General features: G+C 57.1%; 8 protein-coding genes across 8 annotated transcripts; 5 read left to right on the forward strand and 3 right to left on the reverse strand.

Annotated features, from left to right (window-relative positions):
* Positions 1 to 1,965: 1,965 nt before the first annotated feature.
* K452DRAFT_334438 (uncharacterized protein) lies at positions 1,966 to 2,964 on the reverse strand (the record flags this gene model as incomplete). The annotated part of the gene is made up of 1 exon (XM_033545193.1): positions 1,966 to 2,964. One exon carries the CDS (start codon positions 2,962 to 2,964, stop codon positions 1,966 to 1,968), a length of 999 nt encoding a protein of 332 aa, XP_033396644.1.
* A 2,664-nt stretch (positions 2,965 to 5,628) lies between these two features.
* On the reverse strand, positions 5,629 to 6,614 carry K452DRAFT_327238 (uncharacterized protein; the record flags this gene model as incomplete). The annotated part of the gene is made up of 2 exons (XM_033544900.1): positions 5,629 to 6,506; positions 6,560 to 6,614. The coding sequence occupies 2 exons, from the start codon at positions 6,612 to 6,614 to the stop codon at positions 5,629 to 5,631; spliced, it is 933 nt and encodes a 310-aa protein (XP_033396645.1).
* A 499-nt stretch (positions 6,615 to 7,113) lies between these two features.
* Positions 7,114 to 7,766, forward strand: K452DRAFT_229365 (uncharacterized protein; the record flags this gene model as incomplete). The annotated part of the gene is made up of 2 exons (XM_033537035.1): positions 7,114 to 7,549; positions 7,615 to 7,766. Coding segments are annotated over 2 exons (588 nt in total), but the record flags the coding sequence as incomplete, so codon positions are not given.
* A 223-nt stretch (positions 7,767 to 7,989) lies between these two features.
* K452DRAFT_288331 (uncharacterized protein) lies at positions 7,990 to 8,349 on the forward strand. The gene has a single exon (XM_033540633.1). The coding sequence runs from the start codon at positions 8,119 to 8,121 to the stop codon at positions 8,311 to 8,313; it is 195 nt and encodes a 64-aa protein (XP_033396647.1). The 5' UTR covers positions 7,990 to 8,118; the 3' UTR covers positions 8,314 to 8,349.
* A 415-nt stretch (positions 8,350 to 8,764) lies between these two features.
* K452DRAFT_229478 (uncharacterized protein) lies at positions 8,765 to 9,603 on the reverse strand (the record flags this gene model as incomplete). Its single annotated transcript, XM_033537045.1, has 4 exons — positions 8,765 to 8,887; positions 8,947 to 9,028; positions 9,099 to 9,499; positions 9,556 to 9,603. The coding sequence occupies 4 exons, from the start codon at positions 9,601 to 9,603 to the stop codon at positions 8,765 to 8,767; spliced, it is 654 nt and encodes a 217-aa protein (XP_033396648.1).
* A 283-nt stretch (positions 9,604 to 9,886) lies between these two features.
* K452DRAFT_359358 (uncharacterized protein) lies at positions 9,887 to 10,701 on the forward strand (the record flags this gene model as incomplete). Its single annotated transcript, XM_033546258.1, has 2 exons — positions 9,887 to 10,385; positions 10,461 to 10,701. Exons 1-2 carry the CDS (start codon positions 10,138 to 10,140, stop codon positions 10,699 to 10,701), a joined length of 489 nt encoding a protein of 162 aa, XP_033396649.1. The 5' UTR covers positions 9,887 to 10,137.
* A 524-nt stretch (positions 10,702 to 11,225) lies between these two features.
* K452DRAFT_288333 (uncharacterized protein) lies at positions 11,226 to 13,553 on the forward strand. Its single transcript, XM_033540634.1, has 2 exons — positions 11,226 to 11,873; positions 11,926 to 13,553. The coding sequence occupies exons 1-2, from the start codon at positions 11,675 to 11,677 to the stop codon at positions 13,398 to 13,400; spliced, it is 1,674 nt and encodes a 557-aa protein (XP_033396650.1). The 5' UTR covers positions 11,226 to 11,674; the 3' UTR covers positions 13,401 to 13,553.
* A 375-nt stretch (positions 13,554 to 13,928) lies between these two features.
* Positions 13,929 to 15,490, forward strand: K452DRAFT_288334 (uncharacterized protein). The gene is made up of 2 exons (XM_033540635.1): positions 13,929 to 14,384; positions 14,471 to 15,490. Exons 1-2 carry the CDS (start codon positions 14,053 to 14,055, stop codon positions 15,411 to 15,413), a joined length of 1,275 nt encoding a protein of 424 aa, XP_033396651.1. The 5' UTR covers positions 13,929 to 14,052; the 3' UTR covers positions 15,414 to 15,490.
* The last annotated feature ends 35 nt before the right edge of the window (positions 15,491 to 15,525 follow it).

Below are 15,525 nucleotides of genomic sequence, written 5' to 3' on the forward strand. Positions count from 1 at the left end.
AAGAAATTATTCCACGCAGATACTCCCACAACACTAAATCGCCAGACCTACAAATACGCTCAATAAACAGACACCCACGTACCCAAGACACGCCTTAACTAGCAGCATCTTCAATAACATACACCCACACGCCTCGCCATGCATCCAACAATCCAAAAATCAGACAACAGCTAAACACCATTACCACCACCACCAACCACGACACACCGTCCAGTGAGCCAAGCACTCCCTACCTACAGCGCCCTCCCATTCCGCCAGCCACCAACCTAAGCCCGAGATCTAAAGCAACAGAAAGTCCCTAACCTGCGCGCCCACACACATACACACAATACATACAAATCTTACCCAAATTCCTTCTCCCCTCCCTACAAGCAAGAAACGTGTCCGCGCTCCTGCTCGTGCGGATGCTTCGGTGGATGGGTATACAGGTTATCGGCAGTGTGTACTGTATAAAGCCTGGGATCCTTTGTTTCCCGTTCCCGGCTGCCGACTCTACTGTCACCCCACCTTATCTGCCTGGGAAATTTGCCTATTTGCGTTCGGTTTGGCTCTCGGCTCATGCAATTGGGACTGAAGACTGGGATGGGGGGTTCGTGAAGGATGCGCTTGCTGGTTTTTGGTAGTTGTGGGGGGTTTGGCTGGCGGGGGGCTTGTTGCTGTGCGAAACTGCAGGGGTCTGGTAGGTCTGGGCGGAGGAGGAGGTTTGGGGAGCATGTTGACGTATGTGTTCGTATTGGGAGGCTGGCATGGTTGTGCCTTTGCACGCTACCAAGGAGGAACCCAATGACAAAAATGAAAAAGCATGCTGGGAACTGCTCCTCAAACGGCGAGCTGCCTCAGGAACTGAGTGATATTCTGGTTCAGGCTATATCTTTGTGATCGAAAACGGTATTCATTGGTAAATTTTACATTAATGATGTTCCTCGGCAACACGATCATGAGTTGCAGTGTGTCGTGTCTACGTGATGTCATCGATTAAAATCCTACCCAAAACGGACTCTTCTGCCGGGAGCTATACATGGCTTGCAATATGTGTGCTGGAGTATGGATTTTGGGTCTTTTTACCGCAGATCCCCATGGATTGTGAGTGCATATCGTTGTATGACTTGAGAAAGTGATTCGTTTTGAGTTGTGGTTTGTACGGTAAGATTTGATCTAATATATAGCCGCATACACTGACGCCGTATCCACCACCCTCTGATCGCATCGACATGATAGCCTTCCTAACCTCATCATCTGCGATCGCAACACGTAGTACTGGCACAAAACACAACTCGCTTGAGCTTTGAGCCGGCAGATTGCGTTTCAAGTTAGAGGTCCAAACTCCGAAAATTGTATGTCCATCGTCACGTAGTTGACTGATGGATAGCGGGAGAAACTTAAAGATTTATGCTTCTAGTGGCCCAGATTCTGTTGCGGATTCGTTTTCCTACTCAGTATGGCTTTTGTTGTGACTTTTGATTATATCCTGCGCTGGTACAGCTGTTCCTTTCAGACCGCTTTCTCCGACGCACAAGACCCATCCATAACGTGATGGCTTTTCGTTCCTGCGACCTTCACTTTCGGCTAGTCGCATGCGGCGCTGCTGCTCGCTCGCAGTTGTGCCATCCACCGGTTTATTGTGCGTTGCTTTGTCCGTATCGTGCGCGGAGCCGTTGATCTCTATCTTCTCCCTCTCTGATTGCCCTCCACGCAACTTCCCCATCAAGATGACCAGGCATAAGTCACTGGCTTGCTAATTCAAGACCCAGGGCATCCAGCTACGCGATAGCTATGGCGTCGACGTTACAACATCGAAATCGACGCCATATACAGGTACGACTTTGTCGACGGGTAGGGACACAGTATGGTTTCCTTCGGCTGTGATGATGGCTCCTCGAATTCCGGACCATATACAGGGTCTAGCCCGACCTGCGGCTCAACCCTTCGTGAGGGTCAACCGGGTTAGAGACGCTACTTCTGCCTCTACCACTGCCCCTGTCTGGGAGCTGCATCCGAGGTCAACGAAGGGATTAGGCCGGGCCGGGATGGTGGTGACAGTTGTAGTGTTATTGTTGCCGCCGCCAATGCCGTCGTGCTTGCTGATGATTGTAGTGACGGCAGTGGTTCTTCGAGCTTCGCCCGAAGCTTCATGAGCGACTCCTCTTCAAGATGCCGCTCTCCATCTCCATTGTGGAGAAATTTCGCTAGCAAATCCTTCTTCAACATATACACGCCTTGGCGCCTATCCACATAGCTCTGCTTGGCCATGGCCTTATTTTCCTGGAGGTGGAGAATAAGGCGTTCCGAATCGGAGCCGAGATCGATGGCTGGAGCATCCGTATGCGCGATGACGGGGAACATATTCACGTAGGCATCCCTGTCTTTGGCATCCTTCCATTTATCATTGGCATCTTTGCCTCTGAAACTGGTGATGTTCACAATCGGTACGAGCCCATCCTCTTCCGGCGACCACAAGATGACAGCGGGATGATCTTGGATCCCTGTGCTCGCATCTGTGCCGCCTTTTGGGCTTCCATTCTTGCCGTTCTCCTTCCCCTGTGGGTTCTCTTTGTCTTCCTTCTGCTTCTTGGGATCCGGTCGGATATACACAATCCGACCAGGCGTATACTCACCCTCCGCCAACAGTCCAGCTTTCGGAGACCCGTTTTGTGACGACCGGTCGGGGTGGCGAGTGGGCAAGGGGAAGAAGGAGGAAGAATGACGAGCAAGAGTGGGATCAGGCTTCCTCCAGTCGTTGCTGATATAGGCACGGTTTTTCTGTGCCGGTGTATCAGGCCGATTGAATGGCAGGGGGGACAGGAATGAAGCGGGGGAACGTTCCAACCACTGGTTGGTGCGCTTTTCGGCTCGGGATGCATCTACTTCGCCGACACCTGCCGAGTAGGATGCTCCTGGAACCTTCCATGGCAGACGCGGCTTCTCCTCGTTGTTACCAGCCGCCGGCGTTCCTGGAGCAGCCATGCTTGGAGACGGATTGGCCGCGTTGGAGGTATAAATACAGAGGCGAAGGGATATACCGGGGATATGCGGAGTGGGATATAAAGAGAGGTCGATATGAGAAGGCTTTGTTTAGCTGACACAAGGCGTATATCTCTGGGTCTTGGGATCAGTCCGAGAAGATCACGAGAGAGATATTTTCGAGTTGTGGGATTGATGGAGAAGAAGGAACAGGCACAGGCGGGTTATATACGATCTTGATTGGCCTTTTGCCTGCTTGCTGCTCGCCGCGTTTTGTGTTTTGCCTGCTCACGATAGGCTGGGAGAGCACTGTTTTCCGTGGCTGGGGCCCGGAGCTAGCTAGCTGTATTCGTGTTTTGGCTGCTAGTGTGCTACCGTGTGGGAGTGTACAGTGAGCAGTGACCAGGTATATAGGTAGGTTGCAAAAATCGGGGAAATGGCCTCGAGAACTTGTGGTTTCTGTAGGGCGATATGTGCATCTGAAGAAGGTCCTCGAGATATCCGCTATACAGACAGACAGTGCCTCCAACCACGCAAGGAAACAGAATAGCTATGCCAGTCGACCTCGATTATAAACCCCCTACAGGCAAAAGAGCAACTCACAAAAATAGCGTATATTTCCATCTCAGTAATCACCAACTACAGGTCTAAAAGAAAATACGCTGGTTTCGATATCTAAGACAGCAATACATCGTATACACGAAAACCCTTAGCCTAAAAGTTCCGCTTTATATATTCATTTTTAGACACCGCTCCTGATCCTGTTCACACTCGTAGCGTAGTGTAGTGTAGTATAGGTAGTATAGTATAGATATAGCATAAGAACGCGCTGCGTGAGAAGAAGAAGAAGAAGAAGAAGAAGACGTCGACGTCGCCGGCGAAGTACGCATGCACGCAGTACCTTACTGTGGCGGAAGCAGGCCGGCAGACATGCGTGCCGTCGAAGCTCATAGTATCGTTCGTTTAGCGTAGTAGCTAGCTATATAGCTATATATATAGGTAAGTAGGTAGTTAGCCTACATATAAAGTAGTAGAAAACTGCGCATATATTTCCTTACTTCTTCTTTGTTTGTATTCTACTACAAATAAATATATATGTTGGTAAGAATATGAACAGGGACAAGAGCAAGAAAGATCTTGGTGGTGATGTTTTTGCTGGGCTAGGGTCGGGGTAATGGATGAGTACAAGGTAGTGCTTGCTGCTGTGATGTTGTGATGGTGTGGTGCTGGCTAGGTAGGTAGGTGTTAGGAATAGAATAAAGGACAAGGCACGGGCGTTTTATATTTATTGGGTACCTACCTACCTGTTCCTGGTACTATAGTAGTAGGTAGGAGGTGCTTTGCCTAGGTAGGTAGCTAGGTAATTGTGGGCTGCTGACGGAGTATGGGATCTGTGTCTGTGGCCCGCATACGCTGTTCGCTGTTCCTTGATTGTGTTCTCTGTGTGGATTTATAGAATGGGTTTCTGTGTCCATTTAGACTTGCTTCCTACGTACATACAGCTGCTTCACCACGCCTTAGCACTCAGCACCCATACCACACCGCCTGCCCACCCCACCCCCACCGCAACCCCCGCAACACACGCCCCCCGCCCAGCCCAGCTCTAGCGCTTATCCCAGCCGGACACGCACGGGCGACAAGGCCAGCACTCAGCAGCCCACGCCGAGTCCACAATCGTAACTGCCCAGCCAGTGTCGCTTCTTCCCTCGCCTCCGTATCCGTGCACGCGTCGCCGTCGCGCAAGATGGTGCACCGGTGGATCTCGCGTACGGTGACGGGTTGGACTTACTGCTGCGCGCAGGCGCGCGCGCGCGTGTGTTTTATTACTTATTATTTATTTGCAGGCGCCTGCTCGGGCGGCATGTCCTGTCGCCTGTCCACCTATCGCCACGGCCGTCTTGGGGGTTTCTATGGACTGTAGCTGCGTCGGCTGGGGCTGGGACATTGCTGCCGCTTGGCGGGGGAAGGCATGGTTTTGTGTGTGGTGGTGCTTTGTTTGTTTGTTTGCTTCTTTATGTGTGTGCGTGCGTGGAGTATGCACACGTATATATACGTACACATACGTACATACATGCGCGCGCACATAGTCCCAGCAGTTGCGCCCCTGGTTTGGCTTGCCTTGTCCAGCCCCTCGTCTCTTCTCGCGTCGTCCCTTTCTTTCCATGTCCCTCATTGCCCAGGAGCCAAGGCACAGTTCGCAGCGCCAAAACGCGCGCACAGAGGCTTCTGTCCGCGTGGCTTGTGCGGTCGTCTGTCGTTGGTTGTCGGCCGGTCTTGTACATGGGCGACGGTGTCTCGCGACGGATGGTGCTGTGGACGGCTGGATCTTTGCGGTTGGCTGGTTGGCTGGCCGGTTGGTGCTTGTTCGATGTTGTTCCTCCTGTCCGCGGGTCTTCGGATGCTGTGGCTTCCCGTCGTTTACCTGACGCTCTTGCAGTTTGCGCTCTCGTTTGTGGCGTCGCGCGTCTGCTGGTTTGCTTGTTTGCCTGCTGTGGCGTGTGTTTGCTTCATCCCTTTCCTTTTCTTTCTTTCTGAGACTCGATTAGGAGGAGGCCCGGTCCGTCTTCGCAAATCCTGGAAACCTCCTGCATCCTCGCACCGTAGTATAGCTCGTTCCCAACGCGCGAAAGCACATCTAGAGCACTGTTCCTGCTCATTCACCCCCCTCTAAAACCCCTGCCCCCCCATCAAGCTCGCCCTCAGCTGCTCAATCTGCACGCGGTCCTCAGGCCGCAGTGCCGCCATCTGCGCCGGTGTCATCGAGAGCACCTGCCGAATAAGCTCCTGCTGGTCGACGACCTGCGGCGGCGGCGCCTGCGGCTGCGGTTGCTGGAACGGCGCGCCGACCGGGGGCGTCGGCACAGGCATGGGTCCGCGGCCAGTCTGGGGCGGGAAGCCAGGATAGGCGGGGCGCGATGCCATGGGCGTCGCAGAGGGCGGGGGTGGCGCCGCAGCTGCCGCTGCTTGCGGGATCGTGGCCGTGTCGACGACCGAGGTGAGCAGCGACTGGTCGATCAGGCCGAGCAGGAGCAGCGCCTGGAAGATGGCAAAGGACAGCTGGGGTGCCTGGCGCAGGAGCTCGGTGGCTTTGGCCGGGTCGTTGGTCACGAGGTTTTTCATCTGCGAGAGGATGTCGAGCAGCTGGGGCGGGGGCAGCGTTTGCAGCGTCTTGGAAATGGTGTCCGGGCAGGTGAGGTCGGGCGGGACGTCGACGCCGGGGGGCAGAGGCGGCAGTATAGCTGCTGGTGCCTCTGGCGCGTGGCTGGCCGCCGAGGGCTGCTGCATCTGCATCTGCTGCAGGGCGTAGCTGGCCGGGGGCGCGCTCTCGCCGGCGCCGTTGTCGTTGGAGTAGTCGACGCGCAGCTTGCGGCCCATGAGCTCGTAGTCGTTGAGGTTGCGCACGGCGGAGCCGGCCTCCTCGGCGTCGGAGAACTCTGCGAAGCCGAAGCCTTTGGGACGGCCCGTGTCTTTGTCGTAGACGAGGCGGAAGGTGATGACATTGCCTACGCGGCTGAGCGTCTCGGTGATGAGCTCTTCGCTGACGCCTGGGGGATAGTTAGTAAGTGGGAGAGGAAGGGAGCTGGCAAATGCGACGCACCATATGGGATGTTGCCGATGAAGACGACGCGCCCGCCCTTGTCTTGCGGAGGCATAGTGGAGCAGTCTTTCGTGTATGAGGTTGACTAGGTAGGTGTAGGCCGGAACAAGGCAGGTTTGGAGAGACAATGGGAAGCGATGTAGTTTCTTTGGACTAGAGAGCCAAGCGTGACAAGCTCAAGGGTGCATTTGCTACCCGGAGCTTTCTTTTTGCGGGGCACCCCCGAACCAACCATCCGCATGGAATGGTTTCTCCGGCGCCGACGGGCCGCCGCCGTCGCTGGGAAATCGCATCACCGACGACGACGATACCCGCCGCCCGCTCACACACACACACACACACACACAACCCCGCGCCAATGCTGCAACCTAGGATAAGCCCCCAGCTCCGGAAGAGCCTGGTCTCGGCCGCGCCCGTCAGGGCCTCGCGTAAACCATCACAAGACCCAGCCAGACGCCAGCAAGCTAACGCAGACTGCAGTCCTCGCCCAGCACCAGCACCAGCACCAGCACCAGCGCCTATCGCGCAGCATCCCCGCACTCGCAAACAACACCAGCATCCGGCCCTTCAGCTCGACATCCGCGCGCTTCGACTGGCTGGGCCCCAAGTCCGGCCACAACAAAAAGGACCGCAAGGGCCGGCCACACGTGGCCACGGGCGGCTCGACGCGCGGCACCACGGTCGTCTGGGGCGACTACGGCATCCGCATGAAGGACCACGACCGCCGCATCTCGGCCAAGCAGCTCAAGATTGCCGACGAGACGATCCGCAAGCGCCTGAGGGGCATGAAGTTCCGCATGTACACGCGCGTCGCCGCAAACATTGGCGTGTACACGTCGGGCAACGAGAGCCGTATGGGCAAGGGCAAGGGCACCTTCGACCACTGGGCCACGCGCGTCTCCGTCTCCAAGATCCTCTTCGAGATCAAGGGCGATTTGCACGAGCAGGTCGTGAGGGACGCGTTCAGGCTGGCGGGCAACAAGCTTCCCGGTAGGCTTTGCATTGTTCGAGGCGTATTGTGTGGTGCGCTGCTGACTGACTGCTGGTTGTTGTAGGCTTGTACGAGTTTGTCAAAAGGGGCGACCCGCCCGTCATGGGCATCACGAAGCTCACCAACGGCGTGACAGAGGAGATGCTCCGGCGGCCGCGCGTGAAGCTGCCGCTCGAGCAGACTGCCGCCCGGTTACCCGCCACGACCGAGGTTTAGCTAAAAAGGCTGGCTGGGCTGCGCTGTACAAATATCTTAGGGCTGTATATGGAATTGCAAAAACAAAATGCATCGTATCAATTCTGCGCGCCAAATTCACCCGAGTAGAGCGATCAACCCGAACTGCCCACAACTAGAAGCGCCAGGCCCATAGGTACTCACCCGCACAGCGCGTCATCTTAATTGCCTACGCCATAGACACTTCCATTTAGGTAGGTAGGTATCCAGGTAAGCACAGTCACCATCACGAAACCACCACAGTACCTAGGTACAGTACCCACCACCTCACCCACACCCCCTCACCCACAACCACCACTACAACCACAACCACAACCACAACCACCCAACCGAAATGCACCCCCCGCAGCACCCCCTTTCCAGCCGCCCCACCGCTCTAGCAGCAGCTCTCGAACAAGACCAAGAACAAGAACACGAACATGAACAAGAAGAAGAAGAAGAAGAAGAAGAAGAAGAAGAAGAAGAAGAAGAAGAAGAGGCCAGACAGAGCGCCGTGCTCGTAAGTGCCAGAGAGACTTGTTCACGCTAGTCAAACCGCCTACCTACCTACCTGCCTACCTTCTCTGACGCCAGCGACAGGAACAGGAGCGTCAGCTACAGCTACAGCAGCAGCAGCAACAGCAACAACAACCAGCGCCAGAAGCGCCGACAACGCTGCCAGATGGACGTCCGGGGTATCCACGTCATGGAGGTCCGTTGAGTTATCTTAGATTCGTCGTCGCTGGCGTGGTTGCTACGCTGGTGCTGATGTTTCCACCTAGCTTTTTTAGGAGGGAAATATGATGTGTGTGTGTGTGTGTGTGTTTGGAGGTCACGACAGGGGCGGCATCACAGGCATGGCGAGCACAGTGTTTGGTTCAGGGAGCATGTATCATTAAGTCAATCGTGCCTAAGCAAGCATACTGGCTGTCTGTCATGATGTGGTCAACCGTGTCTGAGCATACTGGCTGCCACGTGTGGTCGAGCTTGCACCCCACTCATTAGATGGAAGCCTTCAGGATCTTGAAGGCGTCACCGCGCGTGCCCAGGAAGCGCTCCTCGGCCGTCTGCCAGTTGATGACCTTCCAGATGTTGTCGACGTAGGCGGCCTTGCCGTTAAGGTACTGTGGAGGGAGTCAGTGAAGCCGGGGTAGATAAGGGGCTGACATCGTGCTTCACGTACCTGGAGGTAGTAGGCGTGCTCCCACATGTCGACGCCGAAGATGGGCACGTGGCCGGGGTCGACGACGGGGTCCTGGTCCTTGCTGTCATGTGCATCAGCATATCAGTTCCGAAAAGACAGATACTGTTTGGTGATAGGGCGAGGCAGCTTACGTCGTCTGAATGATGAGTCGGTCCTCCTTCTCACCCTCAACCTTGACCAACCAGCCCCAACCAGAGCCCTGGATGCCGAGAAGCGCGGCGTTGAACTTCTCCTTGAAGGCCTTCTCGCTGCCCCAAGTCGCGTTGATCTTCTCAATCAACTTGGGCGCGGCCGAGCTCTTGGCGCCCGCCGACGACTCCGGCGTCAGGTTCTGCCAGAACAGGCTGTGGTTGATGTGCCCGCCGCCGTTGAAGTGCAGAGCCGCCTGCAGCGAGATCTGCGTCGGGATGTCGTTGCTGCTCGTCGCGGTGGAGTACTTGTCCAGCGCCGCGTTGAGGTTTGTCACGTATGTCTGGTGGTGCTTGCTGTGGTGAAGCTCCATGATCTGCTTGCTGATGGCGGGCTCGAGGGCCTGGACATTGTGTTATTAGAAACGCGTCATTGGGGTGATGGGCTGGGTGGGCTCACATCGTAGGCGTAGGGGAGCTTGGGCAGCTGGTACTTGGCGGACGCCATATTGTTGTTGCTTGTGTCGTTGTTGGGATTGGTGTAGCCGGTGAATTCAGACAGCACCGAAGATGCTAAGAACAAGATGGAGGAGTTGAAGAATGGAAGTTGCATTGCAAACGAGGCGGGGTAAGATGATTGAGTGTGAAAGAGGGGGTTATGACACCATGATGTCCTGTGAGAGCACGACATATAAAAGAGAAGGAGCAACCCATTGGCCCTCGTCAGCCGTTACTCCTACCGAAACCGTCGTTTTGCGACGGGTGTTTGGCTGTCTCTGCACGTTGTGGGAGGTGGCACCTTCCAAGCAGCTCAAACTTGCTCATTCCCTCGATAACTTGCTCATAAGCTCTCAACGAGGCTTGAAGGCGTCGCACGCAAGCCGACGCTGAAACCAGAGCCAGAATATAAATCAACACAGCAAATGCTCTACTTGTCTGCTTCATCTTGACATTCTTTCGGCACATACCTATAAATACGACCGTTCGCGGAACCCCACACCACCCCATACCAACCTGCTTAGTCAGCAATCCATCCAACATCATGTGCAACGGCTCCTGCAACTCAGCCAAGCTCTCGACGGGCGGCACCATAGCCGTGCTTCGGCCTACAGCGTGTATCTCCGCGGCCTCTGCCCCTGTCGATGACCTTCTCCACACGGCCAACCCCGCAGTCGAGTGCGATCTGTTGTTTGAAAACTCCGGGGACCACGCCGGCAACACGCAAGCCATTTTCCGGACCAAGGACGGCAGCCGCTTCGATGCCTTTCGGGGCCATTTCATGGTGATCCAGTAAGTCGATCCCCCAATCGCGATCTCTCTGTCGGCGCTTATGGCGGTGTCTGACCGTGTCCCTCGATCGAACAGCCGTGACGGTGATGCCCGCAACGCAGCGTCACTGCGAGAGGATATGCGCAACGCGCTACACACGATCGAGATTTCGGCGGCGCCGGACGCAACGGCGAGCGGACTGGCGCGAATGGAGCTGCCTGAGGAGCTTCAACTGTCGGTGGGCGGACAGGGCGTGATCGGTCGACGGGTTTCGATCATGACGGGCATGAGGGACAGTGGGGCGCGGGTAGCAGAGGGAATTATCGGCTGGAACTGAGGAGCGGGGAAAGCACAGCAGATTGATCCTTTTTGTCCCTCGTGGCCGCGCAGTCACACAGATACCCCAGCGCGCATCAGGTCACTTGACCAAGGGGAGGGGCGGGGATGGCGCAAGCTTAGCCATCCCGTAAGGCTGGTAGCGAGGTTCCGCTGAGATTTTTTGCGGCGGCGGGCCTGGATCTGCCGCTCACGCCGTCGCCTCTCCCGCCAACCACCACCTCAACGTTCCTCTGCAACCGTCACATCAAACATTGCAGATCTCGAGATATACCAACATGGGAATGATGAAAAGTTTTCCTTATCTTCTGTCCCGTGGGATCGTCGTCGACTGACCGCATGCGTCCTGGTCGCTTCTTTTTCCATTACTTCAGCTCCCACGGTTCTGCGGCTACTGACTATTCCGCCCTCGGCCCCGGGAATAGCGCGCTCGCCACCCGAGAACCGGCACAGTGAAGCGTGCCGCGAAATGTACCGATCAAGGACGCCTATCAAAGCAGCAATAGGCAATACGCAATCTGATGAGGAAACGCTAATGATATAGCTGACAGGCCTGACGATACGGTGGTTCGACGGGCTCGCGATTGGTGGGATCGGCGACACGCGAGCTAACAGTTCCTTCTTGCAGTGACAAGTCCGCTCGTGTTTTCGCCGGCGCGGCGCGAAGGGGTCCGCGCACCGATCGTCGACCCACCAGCACGGCCTCTTTTACATGAGAAAAACTTTTGGCTCCGGACCGTGACAGGCGTGGGCGGGTGTCACGGACTCATCAGGCGCGTCCAGCAAGTTTTTACTCATAGATGCGCCTTCGACTATCTATCCTCACAACCGTCATTGTCTGTTCCCATCCTTTCCCCGTCAAACGCCGTCGTTCCAATTCCATTACGCTACCGTCTCGTGTCTGAACCCTCCGGTCCTACCAATTCCCATCCATCTGCTCGACTAGCCGGAGAACCCAACTACTGCCCGGCAGCATGGCCGACGGAAAGAGCCTTGATGCCATTGCCAACGCGGAGCCGCCCCGGTACGACTCGAAGAAGGTCGGGGATGCAGCCGCAGAGGTGCCTGGCAGTGAGGGCTCCACCATGGACCCTGAGAAGGCGGACCCGACGCAGCAAACCACCGAGCTCAAGAGGAACCTGAAGAGTCGCCACTTGCAGATGATTGCTATCGGTGGGCATCCCCGTTGTCTGCCATCCCCGGCGCCCTAACTCATTCTTTATAGGTGGTACCATTGGAACTGGTCTTTTCATTGGTAGTGGTGAGGCCATTGCCGAAGCCGGTCCCGCTGGCGCTCTCATCTGCTATGCCTTCGTTGGCTCCGTTGTCTACTGCGTTTGCATGTGCCTGGCGGAAATGGCAACGTACATTCCTGTGTCGGGTGCCTTTTGTCAATATGCTGCCCGATTCGTCGACCCCAGTCTTGGCTTTGCCATGGGTTGGATCTACTGGCTCTCGTGGGCCATCACCTACGCTGTTGAACTCACCGCATCCGGCCTGCTTATTCAGTACTGGGATAAGGATCTAAGTATCGGTATTTTCATCGCCATCTTCTGGGTCACTCTCACTGCCATCAACTTCCTTCCCGTCAAGTTCTACGGCGAGCTCGAGTTCTGGTTCGCTGGCATCAAGGTCTTGACTGTCATTGGCTTCGTCATCTTTGCCATCTGCGTCGACGCTGGCGTCGGCAAGAACGGCTACCTGGGCTTCCACACGTGGGGCACTCCCGGTGCCTTTGCCCCCTATCTTTTGGAATCCAAGGGTGCCACGGCCAAGTTTGTCGGCTTCTGGGCCGTTCTGATCCAAGCCGGTTTCACGTACCAGGGCACCGAGCTTGTCGGTATCGGTGCCGGCGAGACGGCCAACCCGCGCAAGACTGTCCCCGAGGCCATCCGCAACACCTTCTGGATGATTCTCCTGTTCTTCTTGGCCATCATCTTCTTCGTCGGTCTCCTGGTTCCCTATGACAACCCTTCGCTCGTTCTCGGCGGTGACGATGCCTCTTCCTCCCCTCTGGTCATTGCCGCCAAGCTGGCGGGCATCCCTGTCATCCCCGGTCTGATCAACGGCATTTTGCTCACTGTTGTCCTGTCGGCCGCCAACGCCAACGTCTACTCTGGCTCCCGCATGATTATCGGTCTCGCCGAGGCTGGCTGCGCGCCGCGGGTTTTGGCCAAGACGACCAAGCAGGGCGTCCCGTACTGGGCGGTGACCTTCACGGCGGCATTCGGCCTGCTGGCATTCATGAACCTGTCCAACGGCGGCGGCGAGGTGTTCAACTGGTTTGTGAACATTTCAGGCGTGGCGGGCTTTATCACGTGGGCATGCATCTGCATGTGCCAGGTGGGGTTCATGCGGGCAATGCGCAAGCAGGGCATCGGGCGCGACAGCCTGCCGTACATCAGCGCGTTCCAGCCCTTCACGGCCTACTACGGCCTGTTCTTCAACATCCTGATCATCTTCACGCAGGGCTTCACCGCCTTCATCCCCTGGGACACGAGCAACTTCTTCGTCGCGTACATCTCGCTCATCCTGTTCGCGGTGCTCTACCTCGGCCACAAAATCGTCTACCGCACAAAGTTCGTCGACCCTATGGAGGCCGACCTCCTTACTGGCCGCCTGCAGGCGGAGACGGAGGTCTGGGAGGAGAGCGACGCAAACTTCTTCACCCAGATGAAGAGCCGGATCTGGAAGAACTAGTCGAGTTGGGTTTGCGGCCGGGGGGCCAAAGGGTTTCGGAGTCTAAGCGTGTGCTTTTTTTCTTTTTTCTGTTTGGGGGCGGCTATATAATTGCTTCATGTAACGTGTAAAGGATATCGGGATTAGATAAAAGACGGGGCGGGGGCGGGGGCGGTCTCATGATTCCACTGTACGATTAGACGAGATATCACTATCGTCATTATCATCATTATTATCATCATATTTACCATCTTGGTTATAGTACGATTCTTTTATCGGGGCTTTGTGCATGTGCGATTGATCGCTCGGGATCCGCGGACATGCATGCGTGCGTGCGGCGGCGGATTGCCGGTTTCGAGCAACGTCCGTCGCCGTGGAGTGAGGATGGAGGGCGCTGGCTTGTAGCTGGATTAGAGTCGGCTGTATTGTGGGGACGGCTTTGGTCGCTCGCTGTTTTAATAGTAAGATGCTGGATCTGGGTCGGCGGTGGTGATGGACGTTGGATATGTCATTGCGGTGATCGGAGCAATCCAGCAGCAGCACGTGACGCTCAGCGGGGCAGCAACAATCGTCCCGCGCACAGACGCCAGCATCAGAAATTCGCGGAGCTCCCACGCAGCTCTCTCCCACAACCTCCAGCGCGCGCGCAACCGCACGCCGCCCCAACATCACAATGTTCGACACAGTATGCAACCTCCCGCTGTCCTCGGACCTCTTCGCGCAAGCCGTGCACCCGCACGCTCCCCTCGTCGCCGTCGGCCTCTCGGCCGGGCACGTCCAGGCCTTCCGCCTGCCGGACGAGGAAGCCGCAGACGGCCCTGCTGAGCACGGCTTCGGCCAGATCGAAACGGCGTGGCGCACTCGCCGCCATAAGGGCAGTTGTCGCGCGCTGGGCTTTGGTACCGATGGCGAGGTGCTTTATTCGGCGGGGACGGATGGGCTGGTCAAGGCGGCGAGTGCGGAGACGGGGGTTGTGGTTGCGAAGATGGCCGTGCCGAGTTCGGGGTAGGTTTTCTTGTTGTTCTTTTGCGCGCTGGTGCTGGTGCTTTGCAATTGGCGATTGGGCTAACAGTTGGATTTACCCACAACAGCGCGCGCAGCGACGAAATCGACGCGCCCTCGCTCCTGCACGTCCTCTCGCCGCAGACGCTCCTCCTCGCGACCGACTCCTCGGCCCTACACCTCGTCGACCTACGCGTCGACAACGCGCCGCGCGGGGGTTTCGCGTCGCGCGCGCCGCAGCAGACGCACCACCCGCACGATGACTACATCTCGTCGCTGACGGCGCTGCCGGCGTCGGCGGCCAGCACGTCGGGCTTCAGCAAGCAGTGGGTGACGACGGGGGGCTCGACACTGGCGGTGACGGACCTGCGGCGGGGCGTGCTCGTGCGCAGCGAGGACCAGGAAGAAGAGCTGCTGAGCAGTGCGTTTGTCGGCGGACTCGGCAAGCGCGGCACCAGCCAGGGCGAGAAAGTGCTGGTCGGGGGCGGCGGCGGGGTGCTCACGCTGTGGGAGCGCGGCGTGTGGGACGACCAAGACGAGCGCATCACGGTGGACCGCGGCGCGGGCGCAGGCACCGGCACAGGCGAGTCCCTCGACGTCATCACCGTGCTGCCGGACGGCGTGGGCCCCGCGGGCAAAGTCGTGGCTGTCGGCCTCGGCAACGGCCTCGTCCGCTTCGTCCGCGTGGGCGCCAACAAGGTCGTCGGCGAGATCAGCCACGACGAGACGGGCGAGAGCGTCGCGGCTGTCGGCTTCGATGTCGCGGGCCGCTTGATCACGGGCGGTGGCCAGACACTCAAGATCTGGCATGAGGGCGCCGGCGGCGTGTCTACGGATGCGGAGGCTGGCGCGGACGCTAAGCGCGGCTTGGATAGTGATGGGGATAGTGAGGATGAAGACGGCAGTGACAGGGATAGCGACGAGGATAGCGATGATGAGGGTGGCAGGAAGCGCAGGAAGAAGAGGAAGCGCGGCAAGGGCAAGGATCGTAGTGGTGGGCAGCATGTCATGAAGTTCAAGGGGCTGGATTAAGTGGTGGTGGGGTGGTGGGGTGGGTGGGTTATTGTGGGAGAGAAGAGCGCAGTCGAGTGCGTCTCAGCATGCATGCATACCCCCATATATCGGCGCAAGACGGCGGGAAAAA

Source organism: Aplosporella prunicola (genome assembly GCF_010093885.1).
Source record: "Aplosporella prunicola CBS 121167 unplaced genomic scaffold K452scaffold_15, whole genome shotgun sequence".
Taxonomy (NCBI): domain Eukaryota; kingdom Fungi; phylum Ascomycota; class Dothideomycetes; order Botryosphaeriales; family Aplosporellaceae; genus Aplosporella; species Aplosporella prunicola.

What these genes read in the sequence shown, in the direction of transcription:
- K452DRAFT_288333 (XM_033540634.1), top strand. Translation starts at nt 11,675, where the DNA reads ATGGCCGACGGAAAGAGCCTTGATGCCATTGCCAACGCGGAGCCGCCC. An exon ending in CTTGCAGATGATTGCTATCG is followed by an intron (nt 11,874 to 11,925) that starts GTGGGCATCCCC and finishes CATTCTTTATAG; the next exon opens with GTGGTACCATTGGAACTGGT.
- K452DRAFT_288334 (XM_033540635.1), top strand. Translation starts at nt 14,053, where the DNA reads ATGTTCGACACAGTATGCAACCTCCCGCTGTCCTCGGACCTCTTCGCG. An exon ending in ATGGCCGTGCCGAGTTCGGG is followed by an intron (nt 14,385 to 14,470) that starts GTAGGTTTTCTT and finishes TACCCACAACAG; the next exon opens with CGCGCGCAGCGACGAAATCG.
- K452DRAFT_288331 (XM_033540633.1), top strand. Translation starts at nt 8,119, where the DNA reads ATGCACCCCCCGCAGCACCCCCTTTCCAGCCGCCCCACCGCTCTAGCA.